The sequence below is a fragment of the Anas acuta genome, chromosome 4 (genome assembly GCF_963932015.1).
Source record: "Anas acuta chromosome 4, bAnaAcu1.1, whole genome shotgun sequence".
NCBI classification, from domain to species: domain Eukaryota; kingdom Metazoa; phylum Chordata; class Aves; order Anseriformes; family Anatidae; genus Anas; species Anas acuta.
The window spans coordinates 46,346,657-46,358,473 of record NC_088982.1 but is presented as its reverse complement, the minus strand read 5'-3'; the positions used below and the strand labels follow the sequence as shown (position 1 = coordinate 46,358,473).

Below are 11,817 nucleotides of genomic sequence, written 5' to 3'. Positions count from 1 at the left end.
TAAAGTAACATCCCTTACTGCCTATACAGTTTTATATTTGCACCTCTTCTGGAAATAAGTCAACAGGCAGAATTTTACAACTAGAGGGTGCTGGAGGACCATAATGTGATATGGTACGTAAAACTTTCAATGACCTTTAGTGGAAAGAAGCAAAATAAAATAAATCAATTATTACTGCTCCGTAGGACAAGTTAATATATTCTGAGATAATACAAATACTGCAATATTATCTAGTGTAAGTAAAAATACTAATACTTTATAGCTGATACTGTTTTATTTTAAATTGTTTCAAATTTCCTCTTAAACTTTGTTTCTGACCTTAGTCTTTGTGCAGTAATGAAAGAAAAGCCTTTATCTTAATAGTACACATTCCTTTTGCTTCCTTTTGTGTGAGTTGGAAAGCAATTACAATGTATTAGTGATCACATGTTTTATGATAAAACACAAAAGCCATCAAGTGAGCAGGTAAGCAAGAAGGAACAAAGATTATTTTAACAATAAAATCTATAATTGAGATTATACAGATAAAATGTGGACATTAATTACAGATAAATCATTTAATAAGAGTTCTAACAAGAAAATTATCTTCCAAAAGTCATATAATTTCTAACACAGGATCATTATTTTCTTGCCTTCCAATACTGTAAGAAAAAATACAAGTATGAGAATAATAATGTGTATAAACATAGCACTCTGTTTGTATATATAAAATTACCCCTCCCTTCCTTCATCTCTGTGAGTTATCTTTATTGCTTCTTAGAGTCTCTAACAATTCTGTAAATACCTTCAATAGGCAAAAATTCTGAAACTTTGAACTAGACCTTAATGATATCATATTTTCCCCCAGTTCAACATGGAGAAATTTAGGATCTCTCTTCTGAAACATTTGGGATCTCCCTTATATTTCCTCTAATGATAAAGAAATACAAAGGACAAACTGAGGCTGCCTAGCAAATAAATTCTTTGAAATCTCCATGAGAAAATGGCAAGGAAGCTGGTGGAAAGCACGTAACTTTATTCTGAACAACAGATCTCTTCCACCCAAATATGAATTGCTGCTTCTAGACTCAGGAATGAGAAACTTTTGTAGGAATTTGTGTCATGAGTTGTAAAAAGATGTTAGGCCAGTAATCACCAAGAATCTCAAAGATGGAAAGCCAACCTAAAACCAGTATTGGGCTATGGATCTCAATGTGGAGTTGGTTAGAAAACCACAGTTTCCATCAAATGAAAACCACAAACCAAGTAAACCACAGGATCTATCAGGTGCCTGGTGAAACCAGCATGACCTGGTTCTCTCTTTATATATTCCCAAGCTGACCTTCTGAATGTGCAAGTTTGTGGTACATGGACAATGCTCCATGAGCAGACAGCAACACAGAAGTGACAGGAGAGTCTTATGCCTTGCATGGGCTCAACACATAACAGTTAGAACTGCAGTACAACACGTGAATTTGTCTGTTTTTACCTTATAGAATATTTGGGGTATGTAATTCAGTCCTTTCCTCTCTTATGAGGAGCCAGTAATCTGTATTGCCTTCAATGAATTGCCAAGTTAGTGAGAACTGGCATATTTCAATATTTTAACTTAATATTATGCCCCAGTTTTGTAAGTGGAAATGTAGTTCTCTATGGTATGTTGACAAGAGCTGAAGCATAGTCCCTATGTGTTCCCAAGGAACATATACTACTCAAATGCCTTACGTACAAAAAGCTTTCATTTGGCTGTGTTTCACCTCATGACTTGCCCTTACAGAGGGGTGTACCCTGGCACTCATGCGAGACCACAGGTATGGATTCCTGCCCTACACACCCTGGGGAGTTTGTGTTTCTTCAGTCTCCACGTCATATGGTTTCCTGTGGAAAATTGAGAGCAGCCTCTGATCAGAACTGTTGCATGCACATGACCTTATTTTCCAAAAAGTAGCAGCCAGATAAATGAGCAGGTGAGGGCAGCCATTAATTAGCACATAGACACAAGCATTCATGATGCATTTAACAGTCTCAGGGCCTTAGACCTTTGGACTCTTCTTCACTTCTACTGGTGGCTAGCTGTTAGCTTTGGTCATAGGTGCTACAACAGGCAAGCTTAAAAAGTATAACTAGTGTTAAAATGGGATTTCAACATGAAAACAAATAGTTTCTTTAAACTGAAGGCTTTCAAGGCGATAAACAAAGCAAAATGAGTAACATATCAGATTCAAAAAAAAAAAAAGTAATTTTGACTTTTTTACGGCATGCTTGCAAGACAGTAGAAAAGATGGGCCAGAGGACAGACTAATGTAAAAATGAATAATATAACCTGATACTGAACTGCACCTTGTAATGCTTCTTCAACACTCTTGCTACCTTTAGTCCAGAAAGCAGACTGTTTGTTTTTGAGATGCCATACCTAACTTGTGCCTAAGGAAACAGCAGTCAAAATTGGGCACGATGCTTTATTGTCAGCATATTCTCACACACTTTTGAAGTGTGCTTGCTTGATGGATACAATTTCTTTTTTCTTTTTCCTAAATGAGCTGATTTTACAAAATTAGCAATTCTCTGATCTTTATTTTTCCACATAGACAAGCTCAGCTTAATCAATGCTGCCCTCACTTACAAGGACTAAATAATATTTCACAACTTAGCTTTTCCTTCAACAGCACCATCTAAAATTATACAAGAGCAAGATTTTTTTTTTTCTCTGAAAGTCAGCAGAAAAGCTGTTAAATACTACATATACTAGAATACTGGTTTTAATAATACTTAACGTGCACATCAGTGTCATTGTCAGAAACACTTTAAATCTCTGTATATTACTAACGACTGAAAAGAGTTATTCAGCTTTATAATGTCGTATGCGTTATCTTTCATATATTCCTCAAGCAGGATGTATGCTGTACATTTATATAGAACGTTGGCAGGAGCACAGACATTGCAGTGTCATGCTTTCATTCAAATTTCAGATGCCATATTTTCAGTACAATCGCATGGCATCAAAATGCAACATATTGCTTTGCAAATGCAAATAATTTCACACAGTGGCCTTCATGACTGGGAAGGGGTAATGAAATGGTATATATTTTACACATGAAAAAAATAAATAAAATATTTATCATAAATATATGGACCAGTATATGACATTGAAGAACAAGAAGCAAAAAGGAAACAGTGCTCTTGCATAAAGATCAATTCTCTTTGCTGCTGATGGAATGACAGGCTTGGGAGGAGGAGGCTTCTTGTTGTTCTTGGCTTGAGATTTCCCAAGCCCATTGTTGACTTCAATGGGCTTCCCATAACAGTCATAATTTGATAATTCAAAATCTCTTGGCAAGCTTCCAACTATGCTGAAATCGTTGGACCTCAGATCAGATTTCGAAGTGCAAACTTTTTTGCATCTGGTCTCACCAACCTATGAAATAAAGAGTGAGGGGAATCATGATCTACTCACCATATTTCATTAACAAACTTAATGCAGCTGCTAGAGAACACCGCAAACAAACATATAGGAAATTACTTGTTGATAGGGATACATTACATCAGCCTAATTTGCTGAATGGTTGCTTTATAAGTACTTAAGGATGATCAGTCAATCATATAAACTAATCCAAACATTCATAATTGTGTAATTTTTCATGCACAAGGTGCCTCATGCTGTGCAACCTGCTATAGTTAGACTCCTTCATTTTAAGATGATGGAAAGGGAGGGAGTAATTTTGGAGAGAATATTTTTGGAAATAAGTCCTGTGCTGATGAATCTTCAGGAAAGATACTATTCAATACTTACATTTTCCTGAGACCTGGAAGATCCATTCAGAATTAACCCTAAAATTCAGTGTTTGGTCCAAGAATTAAAATCTGTTCTGGTTCTACATACTATCCAGGTTGAGATCCTAAATCTCATCTCTGTTTGAAAGTACAAGGCGAGAAGGCACTTTCTTTGTAGACCTTGGTGCCTCTCTAAAGACAATGAAGTAGTTGAGTCACCATTCAAGAAGGGATGTAGACATGTAGATGTGGTACTTAGGGCCATGGTTTAGTGATAGACTTGGCAGTGCTAGGTTGGTGGTTGAACTTGATGATCTTGGAGGTCCTTTCTAATCTAAATGATTCTATGATTCTATGCAGCAAAGATGAGACACCATTCTCCATGCTTCCCACTGGTACCCCAGAGAATGGTGTAACTGGGAAATCAAAATTGAGCAGATAAATATCTGTCTTTCTCACAGTTCCATCAACGATCTTGGTGATCAAGTACTACTGTGCTAAGCAGCAATCCCAGGTGAATCTCCCTCTGCTACAGACTAGACAATCCTAATGGCACATACAATGAATATTTAAAAGAAAAAGGTATTTGATGTCCTTCAAATGGAAGAGTTTTTAGGGAAAAAAAAATTAAAAAGGTTCTGATATTGCTTTCCTTGCATTTTAGAAAGATACTATTTCAAGTACAACAAACCTCTAAGAGGATCACCCTACACTGCTAGGTAGCTTGAAGGAATTTGAAGACTTCTTTCAAAGCACTGTGCTTTGTAACTTTGGTAAGTCTCTCACAAAGTTTCATTCCATGTGGAGTACACAGAAAAGCAGGAAAAAAAAAAGAAAAAAGAAAGGTACCAGTTATGAAACATAACTGCATTATTAATGCCATTTGTTCACGTATATAAACTGAGAGTTATTGCAAAAAGAGCTGGTGCACAAACCAGGTGTAAGACATGGGGAACTGACATTAAGATAACTTTATCCTGGAGTTTTCTAGAGTCACTGATCCACTAAAATTTAGTTCTTCCAAAAGCTCTCCATCTCTTGTTCCCAACAGTCTATCCCTCTACAACAAAGCCTTCAGATATTCTTCTCTCAGCTCTCTCCACCTCTTGTTTCCTGCAGTTTTAGGCTGATGGTTCAGGATATTTGCATTAGCACATTTTGTAAGTTATTAAAATAATTAGAATGGACTATGGTACCAGACTTACATATGAATGAAAAATATTCTGGAGAATATTATTAGCTTCTCTATGACAACTGACAGGTTATCCTGAATAACAAGAACTGTGGTAGTTGGTGATCTGATAAGTTCCCCTCTGGTCTTAGATGTCTTCAATCAAGCTGTGAAGCAGACCCTTGAGCAATGGAAGCGTAACTTGCAGGGCTGGACTGCATGTTAACTCAAGAGTCACAGGAATATTATTCCTTCACTACATATTTATCAAATTCCTAATTTTCTCACGGTCAAAACTAGTAAGATTTAGTAGGGCTGAAATGAGAAATATAATCATGTATGAAATTACAGGCTTTCTTTTGGATTTGCAAAAGTATGAGTCCATTCTTCATACTACTAGAGATATATTGTAAAACTCCGTGATACTAATGCCCACCTATATGCTCTCCTTGCACAACACAGAATATTCCTGTTCCCACTCCAGTATTAAAGCCTAAAGAGTATTCTGGTCAAGGCTTTGACAAATCAGTTCTCATTCACCTGCAGGAAGGAGAACTGAGGGAATAGCTTCTAGGTCACCTCTTCCTTACAAGTAGAAGATTGTTCACACCACATTCACACAGAGCTGTTCTTAGTTTAGTATCAGCTGTAATAGTGATTTATCAGGGTGACACAATTTTCCTTGTAAGAGCAATCTGGCCCAAATATTTATTTTCTAAGTACATGCCTCTTGTATATAAAAAAAATCCTTTCATTTCTCTGGGTTTACATCTCATGTGTTTCTACTTTCTATACTCAAATTCTGCCTGGACATATTTTTTAATTTTGTCTTATACATCTCTTCAACTCCCCAGTATTTCTGTTGTTTTCATCTAAATCCTCTTCAGTTCACCTGCAGCCTTTCCTAAAACAAGTGAGGTAATGTATATTAAATGCAGTTTGACTGCTTTTTGTTAACCCTGTCTCTGTCTGTGCTAGAAGTGTAACAATATTCCCGATGCCTACCAAAGGCTATGAGGACCATCTCAATGGAAAATGATTCCATGGGACTTGATTTTAGAGTACCACAGGAAAGATTTGTGTAGAAGGTAAAACATTGTTAAAGAGGTATGGTTTACCATACCTCTTACATACTTTCAGCTTCATCCTGACACAGAAGTTGACCTAGGCAAACATTTGTGTATTCTACCTCACCCTGCCTCAGCATCGTGACCTGTGGGCCAGGTCCAGCCTGCAGAATGCCTCCTCCAGACCTACTGCGCTGGGGACAGGGAGCGGGTGTCTGGGAAGGAGGGAGTGCCACTCGAATTGTGAATGCCATGTCCCAGATAGAGGCAGGCAGCTGCTCTTCCTCCCACCGGTGCGGAGGTGGAGAAGGGCAGGGAAAGGCACCATGGCTCTTGGGGCCTGGCCCAAAATGCAGACATAGTTCCAGTTTCTCACAGGAGTGGGCCACCTTGTCTGGGTTTATGTTTGACAGGACACCTGCCCTTTGATGAACAGTTCAGAAATACCTAAAAAGGACTCCTAGAAGACAGAAGGTCTGTTGTGATGACCCATTCCCACCTTTTCAAAAATTTAGCTGAAGGATGCTCACTGCCACACTCAGCACCTGCCACTGCCCTGAGTGCTATGCTCCAAAGCGGCAGTGTGTGGACCACTTACACTAGATTTTCCTTCAAAAGAAAAAATCCAGGATGGGGATTTTTTTCCACAACCTTGTTCCCCTCAAACATATGTACCTTATTTCTAACCTGAATTTATTTGGCTTCAATTTTCAGTCACGAGGCATGACTACACTTAGCCTGATTAAGTGCTGGTACTTACAGACGGTAACAAATCTAGCCTTGATTTTGCATAATTCAGATGATGTAATCAGGCTGACAAGTGAAGCCAAATGTTCTTCAGAGTTTCTTACCTCCATTCCCTTACCTCTGTCAAACTAACTGATAATCTTTTTTAAAAATATATTGTTTGATTAAATCAATAAACATGGAGATCATCTTTAATTTCACTGCCTCATTTAAATTTATTAGCTAACATGAGGCTGAATTATGAATATTAATAATAATACTTATGAGTTATTATTATTTGGCCCCGATTAGCTCTTCACTATTTTCCACTGATTGATGCCAGGCTTATAATTATTCACATAATTCCACTTAGCCTTTAAAAGTACTGGCACAAAGTTAGCTTCCTACAGTCTTCTGGAACCCTCCCTGTTTAAAAAGTTTTATTACAAAATCAACATTTATGTTTCACAGCAATAATGGACCATATCTTTAAAAAATCTTACAGGCAACTTTAGTTGACAACACGATTTTAAAATGTCTGACTTTAATAGGTACTGTTTAACATCCTCATTAGCTACTGTCGATGGAAACTAGTTCATCATCTGACTGAATATATCTGGCTTTTCCCCAGACACAGACTGGAGTATTTGACAAACACTTCTGCCTTTTCTGCTAATTCTTGACACTTGCAGCACCTCTATCTAATACTGGGATAATACTCTTGTGGCTTTTTTTTTTGTGTTATTGCTATATACGTGCAATAACCTGCTATTGACCTCAGTTATGCTAAATATATATCCCTTTTGTCATTTTGTTGTTGTTATACTTTTCCTATTTCCAATATTTTCTGGATTTCAAGTTCTATTATTTGCTATCCATTTCTCCTTTTGCCAGTAAGAAGAAAAGAGACATGCTTGAAGATGAGTTAGTTTACAGTCACTCAGTCACTGGGGAGTCTGTTTTCAATTTTTCTCTTTTGTTTTGTTTTTAATTAGTATAGCTCTTCTTCTGGTCCATAGCTGTCTTAAACGTTCTTAGCTCACCATCATCACTCATATTTTTTGTTTAAATTATCCCAGACAGGTGAGACAAAATGGTTTTCAAATTCATCAAATCTGTCCTTTCACAATACCAAGAATACTGCAACTAGACTAAATTTGTTTTGTGCAAACAGAATAAAAATAATCAACTTTTCACTTGATCATTCATCCTGTGATCCCAATTTTGGATTTAGGAATTTTTGAGATGAGGAATTCAACGTGTATAATTTCTAGCAAAGCTTTGAACATGCTATAGCACCGGCAGCCTCTCAAGCTCAGCACGAGCCCTGCAGGATGCCTCCCTGCTGCAACGCAGCATTCTCTGACCTACAAAGCACTTCTCCTCTGACATAAAATTTTCTCTTCCGTTCACCCAACCTCTTTTGGCATGCACATCTGTCTCTAGTCCTGCCACTTGTGCAAAAGTCCTCCAGATGAAGGTATAGTTGTAACAAATTCCATCATCAATCTTTCTTGCACTTGTCCTGTGCTCTTTTCCTGCTTTTACCATAATGATGGATTTAGATCATCAATAAAGTAGTTGTTAAGCATTAGTGGGTATTCAGACTGAGTATGTTTTATGGTGTAGGCAGGAGGAATTTGTTATCACATTCCAGATACTGTATTCCTTGTGAATTCTTATTACCCTACTAACTACAAACTACAGCACAAAAAATACTTATACACAAAATATCACAGGATCCCAGCCTAGCTGAGGTTGGAAGGGACCTCTGGAGATCATCTAGTCCAGCCCTGCTGCTCAAATCAGGGTCAATGAGATTGCTCAGGGCTTTTACACTCATGTTCTGAATTATCTCTAAGGATGGATACATGAGTCACTAGAGCAGAAAGTACCTACTCTGTACCTGAAATGCTGTCAGCAACGATTAAAATAGACTGTAGCCTGTGGTTTTCCATACAAGATAAAATGTAAACTGGGTTTCTGGTGGTTCTACAATAAAAATCTGTGTCTGAGTCTCATTCAAAGTGAAAACACAATATGGGAAGATCAGGTCGCCGTGGGTCACCACCAGTGGTCACATATATTGTAAATCAGTTTGAGATGAACATAACACATATCAGGTTTCAGAGACTAGATGCAGCTCTGACAAGATAAGGCAAGCAACAACACTACTTCTCGTAAAAAATAACTGGGTTTAAAGCTAATACCACCACTTGCATATACCTATTCATCATCTGCCAGAGCCATTCTTTTAGCAAATGTTCACTTCAGTCATCAGTGCATTATCTGTGGGGGACAGCTTGATGGGCTTGATGAAAATGTGACTTTTCAAATGGAGGGGTATTGTTAGAGTTAACAGTGCTCCCTGTAATCACGCCACCAGTGAAAGAAAAAAGAAACTGATTCATCTTCAAAACATTTCCCTTTTTGCTTGTTTTTCTCACTGTATGGTGTTGCATTGCTAGGAAACAAACTCAAACTCCTACTGAGGATTCCCAATAAAAAAAACACTGCCAGCAGTTACCACCAGGTTGCATAATTTTCTCCTCTGCTTAGAACAGCATCTACTTGCAGCCACTATGAGCTAAGGGAGCCAAATGGTTTACTTATGGCTTATTGCCTGTACATGCATAGCCATTACAGCTCCTAGCAAAACAAGTACAAATGCTTATGTTGATTTTTTTTTTTTTCTACAGATTCAGGGCGATCTTGCCAGAATGTACCTGTTGACTTTACTCAAAAAGACATACTGATAAACCTCTCTGAGCTTAAAATGGCACTGATCTTCAAGGGGTTTTTGCTGGACAGGGGTTGTGAGTCATGAAGCACTGGCTCTGGGGTTTGGTGTATACTGGCAATAAACAGCTTCTACCCCTGCCAGTACCCAGGACTTGGTAGAGAGGAGAAGCTATGCATCCGTAGAAGGCTTTCTCCATCTTTCGCTAATTCCCAAATTGTGAACTTTGTTTTCATTCTGCCATCTTCGTTATCACTTTTGGTGACCACCAGTCATGATCACTGACTGCTGACATGGTGTCAGAAGTGCTTTCATTTAAGAATTTCCAGGGAGACACTGACACACTTTATTACAGGAGATACAGGGGACCTCTTCTCCTCACCTGGTATTACAAATGGCATCGAGCTTCTTATTTTTAGGATATGTACTGAAAAGTTTATTCCTTTACCCAATTTCTAGTAATAAATGTATGTGTAAAAACATTGGTACAATCATGTCCTTTGTTTTGGCTCTTTTTTCAATAATACAAAATATACCAAGTCTCCAGACCACATGCCATTTTAATCTTTCATAAATGGAGTGAGCCCAATATCCCTCACTCATTTCCCTGTGCTTCATCAAATCCTCCCCATGCCTGGGATCTTCCCACCCCAATGTCCCTGCTGCACCTTACATACCAACCTCTTCCCCAGTGAGAGGCAGCAAGAGCATGACTTGCAGCTTGGGCAACTCCAGCAAGCTCCTGGTCTTGGGTTCAGGTGAATTTTGAAGTGAAATAAAGCAATTTCTGTTTTTAAACTTTATTCTCCTCTAATTAAACTTATGACTATGTAACAGCATCTCTTAGTTAGTATCTCGTAATAAATAAGTGCTGCATTTAGGCTGGAGAAGCATTTGTAAATGGAATTATTCATGTTTTCGGTTTTCTCCAACTTGGAGTCTTGTGCTTTTAAGTTTTTCCTGTTGGCTTTACCTTTGAGCCCCATCTGGTCTATCCATTGCTTCAAGTCCAGCTACAGTGAAATTTCCAGCTATGCCCTTTTTCACTTTTTCCTTAGTATCACCTTCTGGGTTTCATGACATAGTGCATTTGGATTTCCATATTCCTCTTTTGAGGAAAGAATTAGAACATCCTTAAACATTTCTGAAGGATGCACATTCATTTCAGGGATGCAGTTCCAAGTTGTCCTTTAGGAGAATGTATTGGTTCACCTACGTCTTTCCAGATATTTATCACAGTATGTGCTCTCTCCTCACACAAAGTCCTACACACCCCTGATGAGAAACAGCAATTGAAGATCTGTGACGGCACTCTGGCTTTCCTATTCTTTATGCCTTTCATCATACAGCTTTTTCCATTACCTGCTTCTTTAACATTTCCCTCCCTTGCATATTTGCCATATGACAAATGCATTCTTTACTTGATGGTCGCTAGCTCTCTATGGGAGCCAGCCAAATGTTGTGGGGCAGGCCTAGTTTTGGATTAGGAGTCAGAGCTACAGAAAGATTTACACCTGTTCTGATTTAGGAGTGTAGTACAGGCTTCTCCAGTGTTAAGAACTTTCAAGTACTCCTAAGGGGTAGCTAGGTCAGAGAAGGCGTTTTCAGCTAGGTATATTTATAGCGTTCAAATAAATAGAACACTGTGCATCTGTAGATGCATGTAAGCGTCTAAAGTCATGTTTACCAATATAAATGTATCATTCTTTTGAAAGTTGCTCCTCGAGATGTTCAACACCTCTAGAAGTCATATGGCTTATTTATAACATCCAAGTATAGATTCAGTGATCCAAACATGTAACTTTGAGAAGTTAATTTCATCTTTGTCTTACTGAAATAAAATGTACTGGTCTGGTGGAGTGTTGCAGTTATAGCGTACATGCTCTATATGTGGTTCTGAGCCATTTAGCCTACTTGGACATATGCCAAATTGTTTGTATGTGATCAAATCTATGACAGTCAGAAGTATGTTAGTGTATTTTCAGTGTATACCTGAGAACAATTTCTACCTGAATTATTTCCACATCAGCTGTACCTGCCTTTGATTCATGTTCTCTTTTATGTTGCTCTGATGTACAGAATAATATAACCTGTTGATCTTCATTTCTTACCTTCTTCAGAAAAATTTTGTTCTTCTAAGCAAAAGGAAGCACTTCAGGAACAATATACTGCAGCCGTTCTGCCTGTAAGTCATTCTGCTCCCCAGTCCTCAGATTGTCATTCACTTCTCATGTATCTCACACTTTAAAAACATCACTTCTATTTGGAACTGAACTCTGGCTTATTAAGTTATCACAAGATGAATACAACTTTCTTGGAATTTTTCTATAATATAAAGCAATCCCTGGTCACATAGTTATGGA

General features: G+C 38.0%; 1 protein-coding gene across 2 annotated transcripts in view; it reads right to left on the bottom strand.

Annotated features, from left to right (window-relative positions):
* Positions 1 to 255: 255 nt before the first annotated feature.
* Positions 256 to 11,817, bottom strand: part of GLRB (glycine receptor beta) — a 51,895-nt gene continuing 40,333 nt past the window's right edge. For both annotated transcript variants that reach the window (XM_068681063.1, XM_068681064.1), the window contains one exon: positions 256 to 3,394. In XM_068681063.1, coding sequence (XP_068537164.1) covers positions 3,098 to 3,394 — 297 coding nt within the window. In that variant the 3' untranslated portion in view covers positions 256 to 3,097. The remainder of the gene's footprint in view (positions 3,395 to 11,817) is intronic.